This window comes from Phaethon aethereus (genome assembly GCF_964289735.1).
Source record: "Phaethon aethereus genome assembly, chromosome: 10".
NCBI classification, from domain to species: domain Eukaryota; kingdom Metazoa; phylum Chordata; class Aves; order Phaethontiformes; family Phaethontidae; genus Phaethon; species Phaethon aethereus.
The window spans coordinates 17,324,739-17,352,034 of record NC_138586.1 but is presented as its reverse complement, the minus strand read 5'-3'; the positions used below and the strand labels follow the sequence as shown (position 1 = coordinate 17,352,034).

The window sequence follows — 27,296 nt, the reverse complement described above, 5'->3', positions numbered from 1 at the left end:
CACCCGCTTTGTGTGTGTGTGTGTACACATTTGCGCAACCTTCAGACGGGCTGGATGAGGCGAAGGCCAAGAGTGCAGCTGCAGCTCCCACTGCTCAGCTGGCGTCTTCGGCTTACGGCTGTTCTCACTGGCTGCTGGCTGGCAGCAGTAATATGAAGAGTCTTCATACAAAACCTCACATCTTTTAATTTACCTGTGAAAGCACCTATTAGAAATAAGGAATCAGTTCAGGGTCACAAAGCTGAGTCTGGCTGCTTCTCAAGGCGAGGGCACAGGCAGCACCTCTACGGATGCCTTAAACCAGGCAGTGCTTCAGCCTCCGCTGCCCGCGCTGGCTTCACATAGAAGTGCTAGAAAGCTCGCGGGGTTCCTTTACTGCCTTCTCCCGTTGCGGCATTGCCACCTCGTACACCTGCAACCCTGCGTCCTTCACGTTTCTGATGTTACTCGGTTTCAGCGTGCTGGTGACAAATGGTTATTGGATGTGTAGAGGCTCTGGGGTCAGATAGATGCTGCTGGTGTGCAAAGGAGGTGAGATTTCTTAAGCAGTTGCATTTCACCAAACTTGAGGAGAGGGGCAACCTCAGAAAAAGGCAGGCTGCCAAGCAATCATCTACCAGAGGTAATCTGGGTCGGATTTTGAGACAGAAAACTTCTTTTTGTAGGTCTACTCAGACTTTCCAGGCTTAATAAAAATCTGTGTAACCATTTCTGCTACATGAAGATTTCAAGTAATAATACATAGGTTGTGTTAAATACTGTCAGTGATTCCCATAAATATATTGCATTTTCCACGTGGTATTTGTGTAACCACTAGCATTCCCCAAAGACATTTTGCCAAGATTCACTTATTTCAGAACTTCATAGTATATTTCAGGATGTTTGAGTTTCAGTAAATCCAAGACTCAAAACCAAGGTCTGCTCTGAGTCTTTAAAAAATTTATTAGCTGGGAGCAAAGCTCTGAGATTGCATGTGAGATGTAGTCTTTGTACATTAAGCCATTACTTTATAGGCTTTTTTAGAGCCGTACAAAGAATTTTTTTTTTTTTTTTTACTTAGACACCAAAACTGATACCATACTCTGTTACAGAAATGCATGCCTTTGTAAACTGTGATCCATCTAGTTTAGCAAATGTACTGAAATTCAGAGAGAAAAGACCTTCAAGACTGGTCTATTTTAAACTTTCAATAATCTGGAAGACTTTGATCTCCAGCGCTCAAGGCCTCGCATCAGTGTGGGGCTCGATCCAGCAGCCTTGATCAGGATTTGCTTTATAGTTCGCAAAGCTTGATCTGCCAGAGGGATCACTGCATAGCAGTGTGAGATGTTCCACTTCCCAGGTGCTGAGCACATTCCCCAGCCCAGAGAAGCAATCCAAAGTGCCAGGGTCGCAGCACAGAATGCTTGATGTCCATTAATTTTAATTGAAATGATTCATAGTAAATAGGTGAGGGATTCGCTGTGCGAGTATGATCATCATCCCTTACCACTAGCGTCTGCTTAGGGCTTCTCTGTTTATCAGACTGAATTATTTAGAGAAATTAAACAGCAATCTCCATACTATCCATTAGCTGGAACTCTATTTGCATATAGCAGTTGGGTTTTGGCAATCAAAAAGAGGAAGATTCTGCACAGCAAACTGCCAAAAAAAGATCCTCTGTGTAGTGCTTAAGACTGCGTAGGAATAGGAATGGTAAAAATAAGATGGGGACCAAATTAAACATCCATTAGAACAAGGACGTGCCTGCTACAGAACAGGCTGTGCTTTGGCCCTGTATTTAGTATTAATCTCATCTGTAAATCTTTGGGTTTTTTATTAAAACACACAAACTGATAGTAAAGAATTTTTCCCTTGCATTCCAATTAACACAGTGGCAGGCCAGGCAATAAGGAGATGTGACACGGATTTATTTGGATCGATTTTACAGGCATCACTACAAAACAGCAGCAACAAAACTTTAGACACGGCCACTTAATCATTTACTTATTTCATCATAACGCAATAAATACCTTTAGATGCCAGTATGAATATAAAAATATAATTTGAAATGAGGAGTAAGTACTTGGAGTAAGTACTTGTATTAGTGAGACTTTATCATGTCTGGAATCTTAAATTTAAGGCTTAATCCTGCTCCACCTGAATGCAGGGAAAAGTTTTACTTCAGAGTTAACTGGGAACATACCAGGAACCATCATGACAAGAGCTAATTTAAACTTGCTGGACCACTTTAAAGGCATAATGTAAAATTCCCACTATATAAAAGAGCAGAATCTGGACCTCTTACAAACTACTGCCTGCAGAAAAGAGAAAATTTCAACTTGAGAATAAGCCAAAGAACCAAGGAAAAAGTACACTGAGGAGCTATGCCGCTACCGTATCTATGTGAGTTCCAGAATGCCTCAGGGGATATGTGTCTCTATACATCTTTTACGAGGGTAGGAAAAGCATGTTCATGACTTGAGTATGTGTTTTATGGAGAAACCGTACAGCTATTGGACGTGAAGCAGCAATAGTTGTGTTGTATAAAGGCACTTACAGTTTACAATTTCAGATTGTAAATGATACCCAACTTATCCAAGCCTGTGCCAAGTCAGAACCTTCTGGGAGATGTTTCAGGGGGAATAAATACCCTCAGCGGAGGCACAGCTCCGTGCAGCACGTCAGCTCTGCCATGCCTGTTTCCAGAGAGCGACCCTGAGCTGCAAGTATTCGGAGAGCCCAAATATGATCTGCTGCCTGTGTGTGTCTGCTGCAAAAGCCTCATGTTTCACTTCTCACTTGGAGCTGGTGGGACCTTGCTGTGCTTGGGGTAATCGCCTTTGTCCCTCTGGACAGGAGAGTTCAGGAACCATAAAAGGGTATAGATGATGCTTCAACTGTTCGTGCTGCCTTGCTGGCTTGTTGCCACTCAGTTTAGGTGACTCCATCACAATCCTGGGAGGAGCACAAATGGGGTGTAATTAGAGCAATTTACTGTATTTGACTTTAAGTCGTGCTCCTCCCACCAAAGGGTCTTGAATTTAAACCCTCCCTATCCACTCAGGTGGATAGGGAACACCTAAACAGCATTTGCACAGGACACATCAGACTTCTTTGTATTCATCACTAAATCTTCTTCCTCTGGGTATCTGATTTACCTGGAGGTGCAGAAATTGTTTCTAATTCAGAAACCCGGAGAACACTGCCAGTGAGAGGCACAAGCTCCGACTCAGAGCCACATATAGGTACGTTTCTGCATGCGCCTGGCTGCGGTATGCAGCTTGTTGCGTATCAGTTCTGTCACCCAGCATCAAGTGCTTCTCAGCTTCCAGTACTATAGCTGTAAAGCAATGAGGTGACACTTTTCCCTACTATAGTTGCGAAAGTGATGTACAGAGATACTAAGGCTCAGGCTCATGTTGAAATATTTGTGACTTAGTTAACAAAATTTTATTGCAAAGCCAGACCTTACGTGGTTTACCCCAAATCCAGAGGTGCTCACATCAAAGCAAGGAACAGGCAATCTGAAGACTTAAGTCCATGTCCCAGCCCCAAATAATACCCTCTCCACTAGAATACTTGAGCCATCGAGGTAGCTTTCAAAGTAAAGGCTGTGCAAGCTGTACCCAGGCTGCAATAAGCCTTCATGTAAATCCCCTTACATTTTGCATGCATAACACTGTATTTTATTACTGTTTTAATTGACACTCCTAAGCCTTGCAAACTGGTAAGGGGAAAAACTAACTCATTTCAAAACAGCAGGGTAAGCTCTCTCTGCTCACCAGTGGGTACAGCTCCTCTGCAACATGCTGAGCTGCTGCCTCCTTCCAGTGTTTAGTTTGAGCACACAGGCCTCATTTGGTCAACCTAATAACTACTCCTGTAAAATTTAACGGATCTCCTGGCAAAGGTGAGAATGGGTAATGTAGGGCAAGTTCACTGTCCGTACTAAGCACAGCATTTATCAGCAGCCTCTGGTGCTGGAAAGACCTTGGACCAGAAGTGGAAATTGTAACTCTCATCAAAGTCACTGCAAGTGCCTTTGAAAATCAGGGTATAAGTAAGTTGTATTGGGCAGCTGAACTCTCCTCCTGGGGCTCACCGGCTACTTTTGACAACACTGGCTTAGCTGAACCGCAGAATCCCACCTTCCCCACTCCTCCAGTTCCAGCTCTCTGGTTCCAGCAGTCCAAGTTTGACTGGAGAGAGACAGCCAAGAGAAAGCCCAAGTTTTTGATCCTCCTGGCAGGTCTCTGAAGTGTTAAAAAAAAAAAAAAATCACAGAAAAGGCTCAAGTGAAACAGCCTGTATTGAGAGTACTCTAAGTCCACTATCATCCAAGGGCTTACTGAGTCTCTGTGAAGCGAAGCTGACCCTTGCCAGGACAATTCCTTGGTTCCAGAAACAGACAGAGGTTGTTCGTGGTGCAGGCAGATGCATGGAGGGCTGAAGGAGCTCTGCTCCAGGGCCTGGGGTTCAGTTTGGTGCTTTGCGCAACTCTGGTAGGACACTCATTTAAGAAGCACAAACATAAAGGTCTTCCAGTGGCAGCTTTGGTCTTGGCCCTTCGGACTTGGCCTGAACAGCCCTGATTTGCCTGGTCACACCTGATCTCCGGCCACCTGTGGGAGGTGGGAAGGGGACTTTTCCGCCAAGCTGTGGCTCCTTCCCTCGCTCAGCCGGGCGATGTCCTGCCTCCGGGCAGCCCGGGGTAAGCCGAGCCGCGCTCAGCTGTCCCGGGCGCGGGGCGGGGAGGTGAAGGGGGAGGAATTCGGCTCCGCTAAAAATAGCGGCCGCACAGCCCCGGCGGCTGCCGCCTCTCCCGGAGACCCCCGGTGTGGGGGGCCGTGCTGCCCCGGGGGCGGGATAAACGGAGGAGCGCCCAGAGGCCGCAGAGAGGGCCGTGCCCGGAGCATATGGGCTGCCCCCGAGGGGGTGCCTTGTTCCCTGCCGATCTTGCAGAAGCGCGTCTATGTCGTCCCCCAGCTCCAAACAGGCCGCTTGGGGGGTGGGGGGGCGAGTGCGGGAGAGTCCGGCTGCCGCACCGACGGGCTCCCCCGAGCACTTCGCGACTCGCCTTTCCCAGCGCTTTATTTTCGGTCGGGCTGGATGCGGGACGGCGCAGACTCTGCGCGTCCCCCGGTTAAAGGGAGCCCGATGTCCCCCTTTTCCCTCCGAGTCCGTTGTGTCCCCCCCGGTGTCCCCCGGCTCTTCGCCCTCCCGCGACGGCAGCAACAGGCTGCCGGGCTCGGGACCGGGCGGTGCCGGGGCCCGGAGCCTCCCCTGGGTGGGATGGGGGTGGGAGCAGCTCCGCAAAGGGAGGGCAGGCCGGGTCTGCACCACCCCCAGCCCGGCGCTGGGGCACTATCCCGAGGCTGGAGGGCAGCGGGGATCCGCGCTGCCCCCCGGTACCGCTTCATGGGGGCCCGGAAAGGGGATGCGCGGCCCCGGGGGGCTGGGGGTCAGCTCTGGCTCCAGCTCTCCGTGCTGCCGGCGAGCGTAAACCTGCCGCCTCTTCTGCAGTGCTGGGGACTCGCGTCCTCCTCCTCCTCCTCCCACCCGCGGCTGCAGCTCTGCTGCTCCATCCCGTTATTGTTAGGGGAGGATGCGAAAAGAAAAAAAAAAAACCAAAACCCAACCCCAAACCAAACACACCCAAGCAAACAACCAAAGCCCTCCCCAACTCGCGTACCCCCCCGCCCCCTCGGTCGGTGGGACTTCCAGGACCGGCTGCGCTTCCCTGGCCCTGGGGAGGGGAGGCGGAGGCGGGGGGAGGAGGGGGCCGGGGCCAGGCAGACACAGGGAGAATCGCTTTTGTCTCCGGCTCGGCGAGCGGCGCAGGGGCTCGGTGCTGCGGCTGCCGGAGCCCCCCGCTCACCGCCCCGCTCCGCGCCCGCAGGCGCCGCCGGTTGCGAGGCACCGCGCCGGGCGGGGGCAGCGCTCCGGCGCCTCAGTTTTTGATTTTATTTCCCCCCTCCCCTTCTCTTGGTGTTATTTCTGCCTTTTCGGCGTAGAGGATCCCCCACGCGCACGCACGCTGCCCCCCACCCGAGGTTTCTTTGGGTCCAGCCGGAATCCGTGCCGCGCCCGGGGATTTTCCCACGCAAGCTGGGGTCTATGAGCGGGAAGGTGATCAAGCCCAAAGAAGAGAAAGATGCTGCCAAGGGTAAGGCAGGCGCAGCCCGGCCCGACCTCACCGGGGCGGGGGACGGGGGGCACCGCTCCGGTGAAAGCCGGTAGTGGGGGTGGGGGGGAACACGACCCCGGGCACAGGTGGGGACTCGGCGCCCGGCTGTGCCCAGCGTGCGGGGCGCTGCGCCGGCCCCCCGGCACGGGGAGGGGGGGCGGCTCAATGCGGCACCGGCGAAAGTAAGTAGCCCCCCCCGGGCCGGTGCTCGGCGCTGCCGGCGGCCCCGGGCGGGGCGGGCAGCCGTCGCCATGGAGACGGCGGAGCCGGTGCCGAGGGGCGCGGGGGGGGGGGGGGGCCGCAGCCCCCCCCCCAGCCGGGGCTGGGCACGGGGGGCTGCCCCAAACCGGCGGTCCCCTGGGGAAGCCGGCCCCGGGGGGGGGCTGCGGTGCACAGGTGGTGCTGCCCGCATCCCCACGCAGCTGACTCTGCGGTGTTACCCACGCGCGGGGCCGTGGGAGCACGCCTGCTGAGGCGCTGGGCTGTGCGCGCTGGGTACCTGGCCAGGAAGTAGTTTTTTTTCTGTGCCTTTGTAGATAAATCCATGTTTCTTCTCAAACGTGCATCTGCGCGGCAGGCTGGTGCTGTGCCCAGGTGAAGGGTACGCTCCTGGCCTCCCTGAAAGAGGGAAAACCTGCTCCTTATTCACCAGTTCCATGAAATGTAGCAGGCACTTTTCTGTCATGTACTTTTTAGAGGCCAAATCAAAACAATTCATCCTTCCTATTCTTTTTTAAAAACTTTTTGGTTTCTTGATTCTGAAAGTTTGTGTTTAACACTGGATTTTTGAGACCTTTTTTTTTTAATGTTCTTTTTTCCCTGAACTCTGTCTTTCAGTTCTATGTTATGTCTTATGTTCAAAACCTTAGCGTTTTCATCAGATTATTATTTTTTATTTTTCATAACAACACAATAAAGTTCACCATTCAGATGCATTGCCAAACCTTACATTTTCTAAATAATTTTTTTTTTTGTCTTTGCAGTATTTTCTTTGATGTTGAATATTTTTTCTATGGTGGCCTTATTCACTAAAATGCTCTCTAAATAATTTATTAAGCAATGCAGAACAAAAGGTTCCTGCCTTTCTGAGGAATTCTTTTGCATGATTTAGAACTGTGTTACAATCATACACAAAAAGAATTTGCCATACTTGTGCTATACTTGCTTGAAAGCTTTTTTTTTTTAATCAAAGTTACATATTCCATTTTGTGCTATGATTACAAGTTTTAATGACATATTAACTTGATGTTTGAAATTGCCTGTCTACAGGTTTTGGGACAGATGTGTATGTCAAAACACTGGGGCAAAGGCATTTGTATCTGCTGTTAATGAGTCAGTAATGACTTAGAGGCGCAAGGCTCTGATTCTGGTAGTGACAGTGTCCCGAAAGGTGTATATTCGGAGAATCCCAAGAAAAACAGTTGATGCTGATGCAGATGCTGGTACGCTCTTCGAGCTCCTAGAAAAACTTTCTCCGTGATCACAAAGTAAAGAGGCAGTTCTAGATACAGCAGGAGGAGCCGGTACATGTATGAGGTGGTTTGGTACTGCTGTAGAGAAGTGAGTGATGGTTACAGCCTGTGAAATATGCTTTTAAAAAGGCTCCAGGTACAGTATTTACCTGTATATTTACCAGTATTTACCATATAGGCTGTAAAGCCACCTTTAGCCTCTTGTGTTGTAGACTAAAACAGGAAAGGTTTTTTCCTCTGAACCACCTGAATTTTCTTTTGGTGATTGTGAGTATTATTGCTCTTAATGGGAATGTTTAATTTGCATCTAGTCACAGTAAAAACAGGCTGGGTTTGGTTGTTGTTTGGTTTTTATACAATGAAACAGTCATTTGTGTGTGAAGGATGGGATATAATTTCCTGCATATTTCTGCAGCTATACTGTGGCACTGGATATACTCCAGTCCTGACAGAAGCCTGTATGTTTTTGAGTTAGTTAACCACTCTTTTAAAGAACAATGTAATCAGGTTTCGTCTGAGAGTAGCTTATTGTGGCGATATGTTCATGTACCCCACATTCTGTAAGATATAAGATGTAATTTTAAGACCTGCTGTAAATGCAGGTGCCCCAGGGCTATATTTGCATAATAAATGTGGAGTACTTTTTGTTAGCGAGAATAGTGTCAGCCTTTCTTACACCTGAAGCTTTCTTATGCATCACGGGGTCGTGCATGAGATGAGACTTTGCTGTAGCTCTCTACAGAACTTGGGGAGGGCCATATTCAGCCCGAATGTAGGGAGCTGCTCTGTGTAAGTTGATGAATGGCACTTTCTACAACCAGCTTTTGGGGTGAGTCTTTGTAGAAAAGCCTGATTTATACAGAACCTTGAAAGGCCATGGATTTTGGTAGGAATCGGCACAATCCACTGCAAGTCGTTACTGTCTTGCAATGGGTATTTTCAGTTAAATTACCCTCTCTCTTAAAGCCTGTGGTGGTATCCGTGGCGTTGCACTGGTGTAACAGAAGTACCAAAATATATATTTAAGGAAATAGTTGGGGTTTTTTTCACATCTTTTCTTAAGCCAAAGAAGAAAGTAACTGCTCGCTTCAGAGTTTGTTGGCCCCACTTGTAAGTCCTGCCTAGAAAACCCAGTGATGACCGTTTTGCTCAAAATTTGGCTGCTTTAAAACTGTCTGTGGATGTTTGAGAATTAACTATCCCAATCTAAATAAAGCTTATGGTTTAACGTAATGAAGTCAGGGACGTGCACCTGTACTTTCTGCAAAACGCTGCATTAGCTGAGAATGTATATGTAAAGATTATGGCATTGATTTTTTTTTTTCCATTTTTTTTTTTAAGTGTGTGAGAGTTAGAGGGCTGCAGCGTACTGTAAGCCCAGGTAGCCTCCAAGCTGCCTCACAAAGGTAGATCGGCAGCGCTGCCACTCCAGAGCAGGGGCTGTTTGTGGTAGCAAGAGGCTTGTTTCAGGGAGCAGCCTTGTCCCACTGCGTTGGTGGATTCAAGCATGGGGTGGGTTCCCGTGTCTCTTCTCACTTCGCACTCTCTCTGGGGCTAGCAGGAATACGAGGATCTGAGTAACAACAGCCCAGCATCCTGCAGTGGTAGTCTGATGGCTGGTAACAGCTCTGCTTCAATGGAAGTGAGTTACGTGCTCAAGAAATACTGAGGTACATTCCCACCGGCAGCAGTGCAGTTCCCACCAGTTGGGTTCTTTTCCTGCCGCATAGCTGGTGTGCGGAGAGCTGCATGTGTGGCAGGACAGGTGATTTTACCCAATTCTCCCTCAAAAAGCTTTTGCTCTGTACTTTGAGAGCAGTATATCCAGTGTCCCCAGCGAGCCCTGGGGCTGTATCAACACAACCTATTTTGAATGAAGTATTTTCTAACCTTTTATTTGAGGGAGAGGCATGGGGCAGTGGGAGAATATCGGGCATTAGAGGGTGAGCTGAGACCTGCCGAAATCCTTGTGCTTTGGATCTGGGCCTTAAAGAGCTCGTGCTGTCTGGTATTACAGCCAGACTCTTTCCAGAGGCTGCTTTGCAGTTTGTGTGGCTCCTCCACGGAAAGTCGAGAGACCGAGTAGAGAACCTGAAACTAAATCTGAGCAATGGATTCATCTCCATTTGTTTTTCTTTTTACCAATGGGATTATGTACTGTTGCCTTCCCCATCCAGGCAGACGCAGGGGGGTCTTTCCCTGTCACCGTGCTCTCACTGCAAGAAACTTTGATAGCTTTGCCCAGAAATCTGATAACCTCAGCCGTAAACAGTGAGAAAATGCAGAGTATATTTCTTTTCTCCAGAAAGCAAAATAGGAGGAGTATTTTTGAAGTTGATAGCTCCTAATCTGAGAAGAGCGTATTGAAATAGTGACAGTAAGAGTGAAGTCTTTGGAATTACAGGTACTATTCTAATTTTGTGACAGCAGAAAACAAAGCACTTAAAGAAAGCATTTGGCAGGAAAAAGAACTCAGAATTTTGAGGTATCTATTACCGCTTTTCCTGGCTTCATGGGAATATAGTATAATGCGGCTTATGATTGAAAGGTCTGTAGAAAAGCTGACAAAAATAAAGCAGCTGATCTCAACAGTTATATTTCTATAGTACTGAATCATGAGAAAGTAACTTACTTCAGGGACTGAAGAAGAGCAGTGCAGAGGCAACATGTAAGCTGACCATGTCTTGGTCTGAGTCCACTGAATCAAAATTAGCAGCAAGTGCAGACCTGTGTGAGAAGGGGGAAGGGAGCGTGGTGCTAGCACCCGTATCTGCTGTTTGGCCAGCTCAGGTGGGAGGCAGGGCATTTCTTCGTCTTTTTATCAGAAGTTTGGGTGCTAATTCTTTTACATCCCAGACAAAAAGCCCCAGCAGACTTCACCAGCAGCCGCAGTTTGACATATGAACTTGAGTCTCCATTCAGGCAGAGGTTTGCCAGCAGCAGATTTGGTCTTATTGTGGTCAGTTGGTGCTATTGACTTACGCTTCAGAACTTGCGTTCATACTGTAAATGTTTAATGACGCTAAAGAATGAGTAGTTAAACTCAATGGTTTTATTTTGTTCACTCCACATTAGAAATCTCCGTGCCTCCTACCTGAAATCTGAGATTGCAGATCCACTTTGAGTAGGTGCCTGCATCGCCCACTGGAAAGCGAGAGCCAAAAATCTGAAGCACGACCCACCCCATCCTGGGTATTAATGCTGCAGGTTACAATAGATACTCAGCTCTTGGCTGAGGTCCTGATCCATTCAAAATTCCCATTGACACCAGTGGGAGTTCTCTGTGTCTGCCTGTGGCATTGCCTGTGATTAGTGGGTGGTTGTTAATGTGCCCATGCTTGGAATATTTACAGTAACTACTTCCTGTTATGACTCATTATCTGTGACTGGTTTTGGTTCCACAAACTACAGTAACTCTTTATAAAAGACACATATTTAAAAGAAACATCTTTCCCTCTAAATGCCAAGACAGTGGTCCCTGACATCTGTCGTTAAAACACCAGCAATTAAGAAATGGAAGTGGCCTTTGAGATCTGTGCTGGTGCTGTGTAATGGTTTTCAGTGTTAGCCGAAGAAATCCCCGGTAAGGCAGTATTCCTAGGGACAAGCTCCAAACTTTGAGGTTTGTGATACTGTTGGTTCTCATATGGCTGCTGTCCACGGCAAAGAACTCACGTTGTTCTGAAGGTGGTAAAAGATAGTCATCTTTTTTACCTCTAGAGGAAAACTTAATAATAGTTGCCTCTCGGCAGATGCCAAATCTCATCTTCAAAGGAAGAGCTCCCAAGCCTGGGGGATGAGTAGCCCCACAGAGCACTGCAGGGGGCTGCAAAGGGGTGAGTACCAGCATCCGTAACAGATGCAGAAAAATTTAGATGGCTCAGGCTTCTGGCATCTCTGGGCTGTGGCCACCCACAATATGCTGGAGACGTGTCATTAAATGTGTTTGTGCCGTTTACCATGCTTTCCTGCAAGGCATTGGTCTTACCCCTACGCTTTGGGCATTTGGTGCTGCAGTGTAGTCTTGGGTCAAATGAATGTTAATTTTCTTCTTCTGTTCCTCATTGTATGTTACCGCTATAGTGTGTTTAGGAAAAGACATGGCTCCAGAGTTATATGAACTTCTTCCTCAGGAGCAAAGATGTGGCAAGTCCGGTTCCTCAGTCTCTTCCCTGCAAGCAGTGCATCCATACTTTTATAAAACCCCTGTGAATCTAGATGTGTGGTCAGTCCTGTGTACAAACAAAACATTTGTAAATCTGGGAGGAAAAGCTTTCCATCCTAGATGACCTACAGCTAAATATTTTCAGACCAAGATCTTTGTGTTTGTGAGTTGTTATTATGGGGGAGGAATTGCTCTGTTGATTAACCTGAGATTAGAGGTGCATGATTTTTGATTTGGTTGTGGATGCTTTTACAGATTCAGTGGTTTCACATCGCTTTTGTGGGACTGAAGCTTCCTCCAAGCCACTTTGGAGCCCTTTTAGTTGAGTCTGGCTCTAGGGTCTGTTTGAAAAAACAACATTGTTGTTTTTCTTTCCTCAACGATGTCTGTTAGCCTAACAAAATTCCCCAGTTTTCCCAAAACATGTCTTGGTCAAGCTTACATGAAAGGACATATGTTAAAAAAACAAAATGAAACAACTAAAGGAGTATGTTATTTACAATAATCCTTTTAATTTTTTGTGTGGTAACTTGGGTATAGGGTTTCCTTGAATTGTCTGATCTGGTTTCTTCCTCAATATTTGTATTGTTTTGCTGAGAGAAATGAAGGCAAAAATAATTTGAATTGCACCCTCAGGCAGGTAACAATTCACTTCTTTTCACGAAGAGTGTAAAGTGAGACTGTTCACTTAATTAGTTTTGTGAGAGTGATGTATAAGGCAAGGTCAGTGCTAAAGGAAGAAAGGGCTGGCATGGATTGAATGCTGCTTACGTTGTTTGAATAATTAGAGCATCACTCTGAGGTGGGAGGGAGCAGAGGGACTGAAATGAAGTGGGAAGATGAGAGATTCCTGAAATAGCAATTGAATTGCCATTGGTCTGGGTTGCATCACGCATACACTGTTCAAGATCGACTAAAATCTGAACTAGTGGTGGTTCATTACCTTTGACGCTGTGGTTGTGACTGTAGCTGAAATGAAGGTGTATTTATAGAGATTACTCTGTTCTGTGGCCCAAGTAATCTCTGGATGTTTTTCATCTGAGGCTTGACATAATTGATGTAAGGCTCTGTTGGTTGCTTTAAGAATAAATTGCTTAACCAGTACTTGGTATTTTTGATACATGTGCTTTTAGGTATCACCCGATTTAGGGCAAACTTCTTTTGTCTTAGTGAAATCAGATAAAATTTATACATTGCATAATTCTCATCTGACCTGAGTGGTCCACGGGCATTTGCTGGCTTTTGCGAAGTGACTGCTTTACCTCTGTGCATCACTATTCGATGCCAGCACAGGGAATCCAATAGTATGGACCGCTCTGGTGGGCTTCCGTCTCCTGTTCATGTAAGCTTTAACGACCAGTACTGGTAATGCAGATGTGGGATTTCATCAGCAGTGGTGGTAGTACCCACGGCATTGTTTTCCTCATCTTCTCCCTCCTCCATCCCCTTATAGCATACTGTGCCAAGAGGGAAAATACTCATGTGGTGAGTTGACCTTGGCCACCTGCCAGCTGCCCACCCAGCCCCTCTGTCATTCACTCTCAACATGATGGGGGAGAAAAACGTGATGGAAAAGCTCATGGGTCGAGATGATAAAGACTGGGAAATCACTTGCTAATTACCATCATGGGCAAAACAACCTCCATTTGGGAAAAACTAATTTATTGCCGATTAAAATAGAGTTGGATGGTGAGAAATAAAGACAAAAACTAAACCACCTTCCCCACTCCCCCTCATCTTCCCCAGGCTCAACTTCGCTCCTTCATTCCCACCTCCTGTCCTTCCTCCCCCCGCCCCGGCAGTGCAGCAGGGATGGGGAACGGGGGTTGGGGTCAGTCCGTGGGAGTTCCCCTCTGCCACTCCTTCCTCCTCACACTTTTCACCTGCCTCAGTGCGGGTCCTTCCCGTGAGCTGCAGTCCTCCGGGATAAACCTGCTCCAGCGGGGGCTCTCCACGGGCTGCGGTTCCCTCGGGAAATACTGACCTGCTCCCTCGTGGTCTCCGCACCGGCTGCAGGGGAATCGCTGTGGCGGGGCCTGGAGCCCCTCATCCCTCCCCCTTCGCTGGCCTTGCCGCTCCCCGGGCTCTCTCGCACGTTCTCCCCTCGCTCCTCGCCGCCGGGCGGCGTTTTTCCCTGGCTCCGGGACGCTTCCCAGAGGCGCCACCGGCGTCGCTGCCGGGCTGGGCGGGGCCCTGCGGGCGGGCCCTTGTGGAATCGGCTGGAACCGGCTGTGACCGGCTCAGGGCAGCCCCGGCCTTGCCTCACAGCGGTCCCTGCTTATGACGCCTGGGTGCCAACACATAATTCCACTTGCACAATGGCTTGGTGACAGAAGAGGGCTTTATGGCTTGGCCTCAACTTCTGATGACGAAGGTAAGCTGCTAATTGCACTTGTCATCAGAGTGGGCCAGGTGAAAGGAGTTAAACAGAAAATTCCCTCTTTATCCTGGAAGAAGGTGGCTGTTCCCATTGTGTCAGCGGTTTCACCTGGGACTTCAGCTTCTTGGGCAGAAGGAGGTGATGGCCATGAGCCCTCTAGTTCCAGGAGGTTCATACAGGTTTTATTTACGCTCTTTGTTTAATTATAGAAGTTTAGGAGTTCTGGATGTCTTTCTCCACCCCCCGTAGCCTGTATTTGCAAATCCAGTGTTAATTAGCACTAATCTGGTTTTGTTTGATTTTTCTGTTCATTTTGTGTGTTGAATCCTCAGAGTTTTTTCTCTCCTGTTGGAGGTGACTTTTGCTGATTTTTGTTAAATGAAAGGAAAAAGTGCAGGATGCTTTTTGGCATAAAATAAGACAGATACGATGGAAAGAAAGCATGAAAGAACCAGAAAGGAAAGCTTAAGAGGAGAGGGACAGGGAAGACAGCCAGTAGGAGAAGGGGGCATTGCAGAATGCAGCATGTCGTCTGCTCGCGCCCAGCCTCAAACACTCTCTTACCTGCTCTGCAGGTGCACAAGTAGAGAGCAAGCTTCCTTCTGATTTTGTTTTTCAGCCATTTTTTCAGGAGTTATCAAAATGTAAGAAGGTGGGAGGCACCATTTTCTTTGGTTTTATGGCTTTTTTTGTTTGGTTGTTTTTTTCCCTTGCATCTTTCTGTAGTTCACTGGTGCTGGCCGCAATGTTTGTGCAAATAGCTTAGGCTGGATTTATTCTACACATTGTCAATGTGCTGTCAAATTGCTTACGCAGAAATATTTTTTCTTAGGATTTTACACCTGCTGTGAATTTCTGTACAGCTATCTTTTATGTTCAATAGACATACAAATTTCGTGTGTTGTTCTTCTACCTCAATCTGCCCAAGCTGTGCTACAGTGCTGCCTCGAAAATGTTAAATTTTTTAATTGTAATTATACACAGTGCTGTGAACTGCTGTCACTTACACTTTGTTCCTCTGAGAGCTGCAAGAGAATAAGAAACTATGATGGAGCCAATTGCCAACTGCAAGCCATTGTCACTTCTTATGAGGTGCAGAGCTGGAATACCTGAACTGTGAAATTCTCTCTCTAGTGAAATAAAGATGTGGTGGTATTTTTGGGAGTTGTAGGATTGCTGGGAATTGCAGGTGTATGCATTTCCTGGGGGAATCATGATTTGTGATTGAGACCATCATGTAGTACAGGTGTTCTCTCCTACCCCTGGCTGCAGATGTTGAAGTAATATTTCTTCTGACTGTAAACAGGAGAAAGGTCTCTGCACCCGTACTGATGTACAGTCAGTGCAGGTTTGTCATGTGCTCTACTTTACGTTTGCTACTCATCCTGCATACCAGTGACTGAACATTCAGAGCCTGCCGAAGATAGCAGTTTTCAAATGATTGGGTGAGGAGAACTGGAATGACTTTCATTTGCTGCTCTTCTTTTCTCTTCTTCCCCTCACTGCCCCATGTTTGCTTTCTGAAGAAAGGATGTTATTTATTTTGGCGAAAGTCAATAAAAGGTGGTAAAAGTGAAATAAGTCAAAAGGGATCAAATAGCAAGTCTCTTCTTGATCACCTAATGGGAAGGCTACAGCAGTAGAAAGACTGTGATGCCGGTCCCAGGAGCTGAGAAAAGATTTCTGGGATGAAGTGTGACCTGTTTCTGTTCCACTCCGGTGTCAGGATACTTCCTGGGAGAGTAGGGAGGCCAATAAAGCAATAAGTCTATTTTATTGTTGGAGTTTGGTTGGTATCTGGCCTGTTGAGCTTACAGGCTTCTGTTACTTGGCCACTGGGAAGCTGCATCTTTGGTTTCTTTGGCTGGAAGAGGGGCTTTGGGTGTTGTTTGTTTGTTTGTTTGTTTTGGGTTTGTGGGGGTTTTTTTTCTTTCCCTTTCCAAAATATCAGTGCAGAAACCAGTTTCCAAGTTTTGTTTTTATAGTTATGTTTTTGGGAGGAATTTCTATCACACGATTTCTGGGATGTTGGTAGTAGCAAACTGATAAATAACAGTCCTTTCATATGAGGTATCCAAGTAGTAGGTGATGGAAAGGAGTGAAAACTTTGTGGTTATTCATGCAGTAACTCATATACAAGGAGAGAACAGCACAGAAGACAGGAGGAAGGTAAAATTGTACCTTTTCCTAGTAGTGCATTTAAGAACAGTAGATGTTCTTGTTTAGGACACTTAAGTGTCAGCAATGAATGTAGAGGAGAGCAGGATTATGCAGAGTTGTGAAAATTGTCAATTCTGTTTCATGGCAACTTTCAGGATTTAAACATTTGTATTTGTTCCCCCACTGGGACACAAGCAAAACTTATTAGAAGTTACTCAGTAAAAAGAGGCATCCCAGAATTACTTTAAGGAAAAAGACCTGTCAGGTTTTCCATGTCCTTGTTCCACCCTTGATTGGAGAAGCCCTCCAGTCAAAACTGGCATGTTTTGCAAGACTTTTGAGTATGATCAGAAAAATTGGTTAGGCACTTCTGAACAATTTTAGGAGTAGATTTTGGAATATAAGAGATTAAAAAAACCCACAATTTCAAGTCAGTGGTGTGGAGGATGGCAGGAAGCTTTGTAGTGAGGCAGAGAGGGTTTGTATATGTGCCTCTTGGGATGGAAGGGTTTTGTTTTTATTTCACTGCACATTGTATGGTGAAGGATGAACTTTCAATTGCTTTGCGATTTGCGGAAGGAATAAGAGATGCTGGGATGAGAGTGCAAGGGGGAGAAAGTGTGATGGAGTGGCAGGAGAAAGCAAATCCCGTGAAAGTTTCAATGATAGAAAATTAGCTTTGAAAAGGCTCTCAAGAGCATGAGGAAGCTGAAAAATGTAACGGAATAGGGCGTATTATGGGCATAATTTATCACTGTTTCCAGGAGTGTAATAATAGCCTGGCTATATATTTTCTCAGTCCAGAGTGTGGATTTATGAAGACCAGGAAAGAAGTGATGGTGGTAGCTGAGGCAGGAAGTTATCAGTGGAAAGAGTTTCAGTGGAGCCAGGGTCAAGGGAGAGATGAAGTTAGCAATGACACAGAGATGGAGATAGGAGGGGCACAAGGAGGAAAAGGAGCATATGAATTCACTGCAACTCCAGGGCTTTTCATAAGAGGACCAAAGATACAGGTTTATTATCACTGTTGGCAGGAGCTGGCAAAACCATCAGCATTTGAGCCACTGACGCTGTTGCAAATACTGAGCACATGAAGAGGAATACCTTTGCATACCAGGTTAACTTGCTGACTTGATTGCCTAAGTAGGTTGTCCACCAGTTGGGTGTTTTGCAGGTTGTCAGAAAAGCACCCAAATTGTAAAGTGGCAGGAGAGGCTGAACTTCTAATCGAGAGAGAGAGAGACAGAACTGGGCTTACCAAAAAAAAAGAAAAAAAAAGTTAAATAGCTACATTGAAAATGGAAGAAAGGAGACCCCATTCTATGTGATGTGTAGCAGTCAGTCTGACTCTGGTCAGTCAAGAGCTCAAGGATCTAAAAAACCTTCTGTCATCTAGCCTGATTTTTCACCTCTTCAATCTACTAAATTGAGAGTATCTCTGTGTTGCTTATTAGAATCTGTGTCCTATGTATATTGATTCAAACACCCAAGGATGAAACTATTTGTTTAAACAAAGTCTTCAAACCATCTTCCTTCTATGGTTGAGTTTCCCAGAGTCTGGCTCTCTATTTACCATAAAAGAAGAAAAAAAAAAATCTATCCTGGACTGGCACCAGGTTGAGACAAGTGCTACCCTAATAACCAGTCATGTGAAAGCCCACGTGTTGCACCAGTGTCAGTGAGCCTTGTGACCCCCAGAAGTGGAGTCTGGAATTCCTACTCCCCCCCCCCCCCCCCCCCCCCCCCCAAAGATGAGGAACTCTGTCACAGAGAGGATGAACACATTTACTGGTGTGTTGAAGGTAATGTAGGGATACATGCCTAAATTGCCATGGAATTCAAAGTGTGCACCTCTACCAGATTTACCTGAATAATTATCAGATATAATTATTTGGGATTTGGAGGCCAAATCTTGCTTTCAGTGGTAAAGCAGCTTGAAAGAAAATTTAGACACTTGTGTTTTCTAATGGCATAAATGGGGTTAACATCTGTAGTAGTATTGAAAGCAAAGAGTGCCCAAGTCTTTGCTTCCTCCCTAAGAGTCTTTGAAACTCTTAGCAGTAATACCAGGCTGTAGTGAAAGCACACAGGTTTGACAACCTAAAGCACTGCAAAAGCCTTGACAATCCTTCCTGCAAGGTGCCAAGCATCTGTACTTTTCATTTACCTGAAAACTCTTAGAGCTCTGGTTTTGGCCCTGTATCAGTGAACATCGCATATTCCTGTCATGTTCCCACTATCACAAATTCTTACACTAAATGTATTTCAGAAGGAGAATTGACTGTGTATGAGGAAGACCGAGTGAGTGACAAAAGGCTTATAAAAGAAATCAGTAGAATATAGCACACTTTCATCCCCCTCGTTTGAACGTATATGAATGAGCCGTTTGTCAAGGTAGTACCTTGGAGGAGAAGATAATGCATTACTCCTCTTTCATAAAGTTGTTAAGATTGTTGCTGTTAATTCATCAGCAAATTATTACACTCAGTGTGAAACACATCCTATTCTTTTATATGTCTTATCTTGGAGTGTTTTGGCCTCCTTGGTAGGCTCTCTAATTACTGGTTTTATAACTGCTTTAAACATTTTAAACTATCACTGAGCATGGGATGTGTTTGAGTACACGTAAGAGACTTTGATAGCTCATCTGTGTTTATTTGGGTGACACCTTATAAAGAACAGAACTTGAACCAGTACGGTCTCGTCAGGTTAGACTGAAACATGGTTTGTGCTGCTCAGTATCAGTCTTGCTGAGTAATGTCCTCAGTGGGAGAGTGATATGTTTCGCATTTCATGGTGCTGACCGCTGTTGTTATGAATGAAGGATGAATATTTTAAATGTTGGGTCTCTTTCATATTTTTTTTTTTCCTTTAGAAAGAGTAGTACCTCTATCTTGAATCAAAGTTTTGTTTTAAAATAAGCCTGAGGATAGCTAGAACAAACTAAATTTTTATTGATCACAGAATCACTAAGGTTCGAAAGGACCTTCAAGATCATCAAGTCCCACCATTAATCCAGCACCATCATGTTCCCTAAACCATGTCCTGAAGTGCCACATCCACATGTTTTTTGAACACTTCTAGAGATAGTGACTCCACCACCTCCCTGGGCAGCCTGTTCCAATGCTTGACCACCCTCTTGGTGAAGAAATTTTTCCTAATATCCAATCTAAACCTCCCCTGGTGCAACCTGAGGCCGTTTCCTCTCGTCCTATCACTAGTTACTTGGGAGAAGAGACCAACACCCTCATCGCCACAGCCCCCTTTCAGGTAGTTGTAGAGAGCGATAAGGTCTCCCCTCAGCCTCCTTTTCTCCAGACTAAACACCCCAGTTCCCTCAGCCGTTCCTCATAAGACTTGTGCCCCAGACCCCTCACCAGCTTTGTTGTGCTTCTCTGGACACGCTCCAGCACCTCAGTGTCCTTCTTGTAGTGAGGGGCCCAAAACTGAACATAAGATTCGAGGTGCGGCCTCACCAGTGCCGAGTACAGGGGCACAATCACCTCCCTACTCCTGCTGGCCACACTATTGCTGATACAGGCCAGGACACTGTTGGCCTTCTTGGCCACCCGGGCACACTGCCGGCTCATGTTCAGCCGGCTGTCAACCAGCACCCCCAGGTCCCTTTCCGCCGGGCAGCTCTCCAGCCACTCCTCCCCAAGCCTGTGGCATTGCATGGGGTGGTTGTGACCGAAGTGCAGGACCTGGCACTTGGCCTTATTAAACCTCATACAGTTGACCTCTGCCCATTGATGCAGCCTGTCCAGATCCCTCTGCAGAGCCCTCCTACCCTCCAGCAGATCAACACTCCCACCCAGCTTGGTGTCATCTGCAAACTTACTGAGGGAGCACTCGATCCCCTCATCCAGATCATCAATAAAGATATTGAACAAGACCAGCCGCAGAACCGAGCCCTGGGGAACACCGCTTGTGACCGGCCACCAGCTGGATTTAAGGCCGTTCACCACAACTCTCTGGGCTCGGCCATCCAGCCAGTTCCTCACCCAGCGAAGAGTAAACCTGTCCGAGCCACGAGCCGCCAGTTTCTCCAGGAGAATGCTGTGGGAGACGCTGTCAAAGGCTTTTCTAAAGTCCAGGTAGACAACGTCCACAGCCTTTCCCTCATCCACTAGGCGGGTCACCTGGTCATAGAAGGAGATCAGGTTGGTCAAGCAGGACCTGCCTTTCATGAACCCGTGCTGGCTGGGCCTCATCCCTTGGTTGTCCTGCAGATGCCCTGTGAGCACTCTCAAGACCAACCGCTCCATAATCTTCCCCGGTATAGAGGTCAGGCTGACAGGCCTGTAGTTCCCAGGATCCTCCTTCCGGCCTTTCTTGTAGACGGGTGTCACATTGGCAAGCCTCCAGTCTTCTGGGACCTCCCCTGTTAACCAGGACTGCTGATAAATGATGGAGAGTGGCTTGGCAAGCTCCTTCGCCAGTTCTCTCAGTACTCTCGGGTGGATCCCATCAGGCCCCATAGACTTGTGAGTGTCCAGGTGGCTTAACAGGTCCTTAACTGCTTCCTCCTGGATTATGGGCGGGTTATTGTGCTCTCCATTCCCATCTTCCAGCTCAGGGGGCTGAATACCCTGTGGATACCTGGACTGGCTATTAAAGACTGAGGCAAAGAAGGCATTAAGTACCTCAGCCTTGTCCTTGTCCTTGTCCTTGGAGACAATGTTCCCCGCCATATCCAGTAAGGGATGGAGATTCTCCTTGCCTCTCTTTTTGTTGTTAATATATTTGTAGAAGCATTTTTCATTATCCTTTACAGCTGTGGCCAGACTGAGCTCTAGCTGGGCTTTTGCCTTTTCAATTTTGTATCCGCTTGACCTAGCGAGATTCTTGTACTCTTCTTAAGTTGCCTTTCCTTTCTTCCAGAGGTGATTGATAGTCTCTCCTTTTTCTCCTGAGTCCCAGCAAAATCTCCCTGTTCAGCCAGACCGGTCGCCTTCCCCGCCAGCTCTTCTTACGGCACATGGGCACCGCCTGCTCCTGCGCCTTTAAGATTTCCTTCTTGAAGACTGTCCAGCCTTCCTGGACCCCTTTGTCCTTCAGGACTGTCTCCCAAGGGACTCTCTCAATCAGTGACCTGAACAGGCCAAAGTCTGCCCTCCGGAAGTCCATGATAGCAGTTTTGCTGACCCCTCTCCTTTCTTCGCTCACAACTGAGAATTCTATCATGTCGTGGTCACTAAGCCCAAGACGGCCTCTGACCACCACATCTCTCACCAGTCCTTCTCTGTTTGTAAACAGCAGGTCCAGCAAGGCACCTCCCCTGGTGGGCTCACTCACCAGCTGTGTCAGGAAGTTATCCTCCACACACTCTAGGAACCTCCCAGATTGTTTCCTCTCTGCCGTGTTATACTTCCAACAGATGTCCAGTAGATTGAAGTCCCCCACAAGAACAAGGGCCAGCGAATGCGAGACTTCTGCCAGTCGCTTATAGAATGTCTCATCTGTCTCTTTGTCCTGGTTGGGTGGTCTGTAACAGACTCCCAGCAAGATATCTGCCTCATTGGCCTTTCCCCTCATCCTTATCTGTAAGCACTCTACTTGGTCTTCACAATCATTGATTTCTATACAATCAAACCACTCCCTAACATACAGAGCCAGATGCTGGAATCTGCAGTGTGGGATTTCTGTGTGTGGGATGAATTGCCATGATAGTTCCAATGATTTTTAACAGAGACTGAAGTATAGAAGACAAATAGATTTGGCTCGTTAAACCTGATCTTGCGAATCAGTAGAAGACCCTGTTGGTGAATAAAAGGTAGCAGAATCCTGTGTTTAATTTGTATCTTCAAAGATTGCTTGGAAGATGCTGCAGCTGAAACTGTGGCATGAAATTTTACAATGTACTATGCTGGATGGCCTTGGAGGCAGCTGCTGCTTCTCCAGTTCCACTGTATTATGGTAGTTCATGCTTCAAAATTTGGCTTTGGGAATTATGGTATCAAAAGTGCATAGTTCGGTCTCTTCCATTCTCTTCATATTTATATCTCCCTTATTTACTGTTTTACTTTTATCCACAAGTGTAAGGATTATTGACTCAAAGGTCTTGGAGGATGGTTAATACCTTGATAAACAGAGGGGAATAAAGAGTCTTTAAAAGGTGGTGGCATCAATTTTTGACCCTGACTGTCTAATACCACTACAAAGCATGGGAATGTTAGTTTTATGTGCATTTTCTAATCAGTATTCAGATTTGCAGTATGCTATAGGATGTGTTTTACTGTGTAGAGGGAATGGCTCATGCTTTATAATTTCAAACTAATACTACTTTGATTAGTGTAAGTTTATTGCCAGATAAACAATACCTTTATATCGAACATGCCTGTGTTTGTAGGCTTAATACCCTGGCTGCACTGATATGAAAAATCAGTGGGTTGGCTGATGATTAGGCCCAGCTAACACGGCGTCTCAGAGCACCAGGCCATTTGAAGCTTACAGTCGAACTGTGGGATGAAACCAGATCTGCCTTTGTTTTGAACTTTTAAGTCTCCTAGCAATGAAGCAGGCTGCCCTAGTCTGCCCAGCTTTATTTTCCAAGATGTAATTATTCCTTGCTCACTGACTTGAGTAAATCAATTAAAACTCTGTGTGTGTGTAACAAGGCTTTGACGTAAGCTAATTGATCAGGACACGCGGGCATACAAGAAAGGCGTGGGGCAGATTTTAAAGTAGAAGACTGAACCTTCATGAGCTTTCTTTTCATGTGGCGTGGTGGTAGCTAGGTTCCCTTCTTCTGTAATAACAGACTTTTAGCTGGGTGCAGTGGTATTAAACACTCCTCTTTGCTTCTACTCAGGCTAGTCTCTTTTCAGCCTGTCCTAGAGGAATCAGGTTGTGTCTTGGTCCTTTTTCCTTCATCTGGAAGAGAGGTTAAGGGTACGTGTGAGGGGGACCTCAAACTGCAAAGACTCACGGTTGTCCGCCTTGTTCAGTAGGCTAGTATGGTTCGCTAATTATTTCCTGCGCCTTGGCTACCTCTGGAAACTGGTCCCTTGTTCAGCTTCTCTGCCTCTGTGGGATGCTATCCGCAAGTTGAGATGGGATGACAAACACGTAAATCCTTCCTGTGCTCCTGTAAGGGCCTCATAAATCATACGGCTCTACTTTTCATCAACGTGAAGCACTGGAGGGTACAGCGAAAAGGGAGTGGGCACCTAGCCAGTCGTTCCTGCAAAGAAAAGCTCCTCCTTTATCCCCCAAAGGGGCAGTTGGTCCTACCCGCCGTGTCTCAACACGCGGCTCACGCAGCACATTGGCTGCTGGGTGGGGGAATGGCTGCTCGTACTGCCAGAGCATGTGCATGAGGAGAGGCAGGAAAATCAGCTTCTGTTAAGAATCCAGCCTTCCAGTTCATCACTCCATGATATTTTTAGAGTTATAATAGTTTCTCTCCCTTGCTTTTCCTCCCCGGAAAAATAATATCTTTGCTCAAGCTGTATATTGAGAATTGATGAGTGGAGTTGTTTGTGATCCTGAATCCAAAGTGATGGTAGGTATCACTTGCTGCAAGCTCTTCCCTTTCAGGCACAAAGGAAGAGCTGATGAAAAGCACTACTGCCAAATCTTATTTTTAGCTTCTGTTGCAGGGGGGGATTTTTTTGTTGTTGTTTGATTGTTTGGGGTTTTTTTTTTTAGATTTGGACTGTTCCTTTCAGTCGTGTTCGTAACAGCATCATGCTGTATGTTTTTTCTATCAGTATTACTTGGTGGTCCAGCCTGGCTGGCTAAAAGCCCTGTGTCCGTGCTGTTAATGTGACTGGCACACTGCTCTTGTTGCAAGGTATCTTGTAAAATAAGCACACTGCCTTGGGCAAAATTAATTTCTTGGTATTGATGTACTTATTGCAGTCTCTCCAGCCCCTTGCAAATATTGCTGTTGTCACATTGACTACATTTTATTGTCCTGGACGAAGCCAGCTACGGCGATTCCGTAATGCAGATGGCGTGTGGATACACAGGGTGTCCTTGGTAGCCTTATCCCGTGGCTTGATGTGGTGCTTACCAATCTAGTGGGATATTTCTGTTTGGTTTGGTGTTAATGTTCCCAGCACACCCGCTCCTCTTGGTTAGGCGAGAGGACTCGCTTTCCATGAAACATCTGTCTGCAGTGCTCTGTGCACGGTGCTTTTGTCACATGCCCATTGAAATTATTTCTCCTGGGAACACTTGGATTAAACTGCTTTTTTTAAAAAATCTTTATCTATTTTGTGTCTGTACACCTTTATTTTTTGGCTTCCCTTTAAGTTTTCCTCTTTCCCTTCTGGTTTTATTCTTGCTCTGGGTCAGGCTTGCTGTCAGATAGACATGGGAAGTTGACGCAAATTCTGTGCCCGTGGTGTGGATCAAGCTCTCTTGTCTTTGCTTCTGTTACTATTAATGCCTTCCTCCACCACTTCTAGCCCCTTCCCTCATCGTACTGACAGCTAAATTGGAAACCAACTGCAACTCTGCTCTAGCAGTATATTGCCCGAGGTGCTAACAATCGACTAAAACTGACTCAGATCATGATTTTAATTGGTTTGATTTTTGTCATTGGCTTCAGGAAAAAATGGGCTATTTTAGTCCCTCTTCATCCTTGGTCAATTTTATTAATCTGTTTGTGGTTTTAAAAACCTCAAAGACTTTCAGCATAGAGAGGTAAATGTTTCAGAGTGAGGCTTACCCTGAAATGCTGATGCACTCGTGGTATTTGGTTTCTAGTGGGCAACATAGGCCTGTTTGGTCATGCAGAAAATTGCCAATTTGAGGGGACATGACACCTATTGATTACTGTAAGAAGTAGTTTTTCATATGAGATTGGAGGCATTTAAATGCCAATTTTTTACGTTTGTTTCAATTGTACTACCTGTGTTATTTTTCTCTTTGGACTGCTGGTCCTTGTTTTTAGAACCAATGGAGGATTATTCAGCTCCTGTATCCGGAGAGATGAGTGATGGCACATGTTTGTGCTGTTTTGCTGTGGGACAAGAGACAAACTGTAGTTAGTTTGCTTCAATTTTTAATGCTTTGATTCTTTGGCGAACGCCAGAGGTGTTGAAACTATTCACTCATGCATAGAATAAATTATGTATGTGTACAGGTTTGGCGCCTGAAGGTATTTTCAAGGGGTGTACCTTCAGGCACACAGCTTAAAGAACCTAAACTCCTTCTGCATACACATCTATACAGTGAAAGGACAGAGATATCCTTCTCTAGGGGTACTTATAGGCTTTCTTCAGTGTGTTGCCACCTCCTGCCAGCCCAGCTGCAGTTCACTGTTCTGTTGGTTGGGCTGATACAACAAATTGTAGATAACTGGAATACCAGTGCGAATTGTTTGAGTATCAATACAGCAACAACATCTTGAATAGCAGATATTAAATTAAAAATATGTAAGCAGCTTTGTCTTTCTGTCCATAAGGTCAGTTGGGTGCAAACTTTGACTGCCCGATGTTTGATGACTTGAACGTCCCTATAGTTCTAGGTTGGGTTTGTTGAACTGCGGTTGTTTAAGCTTGTATGAGATGTGATCGATAACAAAGGCGATTCAGGCACTGGTTAGTTTGAAGTTTTATGTCCTTCACTTCCAGGAGACATATTTGTTCAGTTACATTATCTGCTAATTGTATTTCTGAACAATTTCTTGCAGAGACCTATAACTGTGTGTTCTTGATATGGAATCTGCATTATTCTCTAGGGGAGGTAACCAGTTAGTGACGTACTGAGCTCAGCCCTTGCTGTCTGCTGTTGGCCTCTGTGGTAAAACTTGAATTTTAGTGGGTAGAGCGGAATTTTTCTGTATTTTTCTCTCCTTAATGAAGGAGGTGTTTACTGGGAGGCTTTTCCTGGCAAATAGATGAATTCATTGTGATTTCTCCTTCCCCTCCCTCCCCGCGGTTATTTAAAAAACACAATTTGTCAAGAATTGTTTTTTGTGCTATTTAAAAAGCACCAAATGGAAATAACTGTGACCCATACAGTCCATTATTAGAAGGTTCTTCTGAATAGGAAAACTGCGTCTCTTTTGAAAATATATCACTTCGAACACAAATCCTGATGGCTAGTGCTGGACTTTGGATTTTAGAGGTGTGTGGGAGGTTTGTGCTTTCTTGACATGTGAAGGGCACCTTCTCTCACAGCCTCATCGGGAGTGAGTAGAGTCCTTGCCAGAAGTGGTGATGAGGCCAACAAAGGCCCTTGACTTTTTGTGATATTAATGAGCTGAAATGGAGGATGGGAGGCCTTGACTGGCACAGACAGGGCCTGTGAGCTGATACGAAATTCAGCCTTGAAATTGTGGTTGGACACCACAAAGTGCTTGATGTCACTGAGGCCCCTGGGGCATCGTAGGCAGGACCCACTCCTCCACTAGAAGTGTATTTCTTTTTCCTACATCAGTATTTATGAATCTTTCCCTGCCATGCTCCAGGCAGCAGTGACCCAGCTTAAGGGAACTGGGTATTTATGGGAGACATGGGTGAGAATAAAATTGGGATATGAATGGGGTGTTCAGGACAGTTCACAGATTTGTCCCTGTGGTGCACGCAATGTTGTGTTGGGGCACTGCTGTGGGTATGGTGTGTTCTGCGTAATTTTATTCACCTTCTTGATCACCAGGGGTTTGGTAACCGTCAGAGGGAGGACAATGGGTGATAGAGAATGGTCTTCTGTGGCCACAGCTTGGTCCAGGTTTGAGCTGGCCCTGCCATCCCCCATCTAAGGTGGGGTGGCCAGTATGTCTGGCTGAGGGCTCCACCTCTGGGGAAGAAGTGTCGTGCCCGGGTGCTGTTCAGTCCATTTTTCAGCAGGTAAAGCTTTCATCGCTAATCTTCTGTGGTTCCCCCTTAATCCAAGTTAATGGGCTGCTTCAAGGAGGAGCTGGGTAAATAGGCAGTAGTATACAGGTGGTATGGCGAGAATTTCTTAGTCCTCTTCTGATCTGAAGTAGTAGCA

The 27,296-nt window shown here is 46.3% G+C and overlaps 1 protein-coding gene across 2 annotated transcripts in view; it reads left to right on the top strand.

The window, feature by feature from the left end:
* Window positions 1-5,240: 5,240 nt before the first annotated feature.
* Window positions 5,241-27,296, top strand: part of FGF13 (fibroblast growth factor 13) — a gene marked incomplete at its 3' end in the record, with an annotated part of 258,163 nt that continues 236,107 nt past the window's right edge. For both annotated transcript variants that reach the window (XM_082004246.1, XM_082004244.1), the window contains exon 1: window positions 5,241-6,148. In XM_082004246.1, coding sequence (XP_081860372.1) covers window positions 6,100-6,148 — 49 coding nt within the window. In that variant the 5' untranslated portion in view covers window positions 5,241-6,099. The remainder of the gene's footprint in view (window positions 6,149-27,296) is intronic.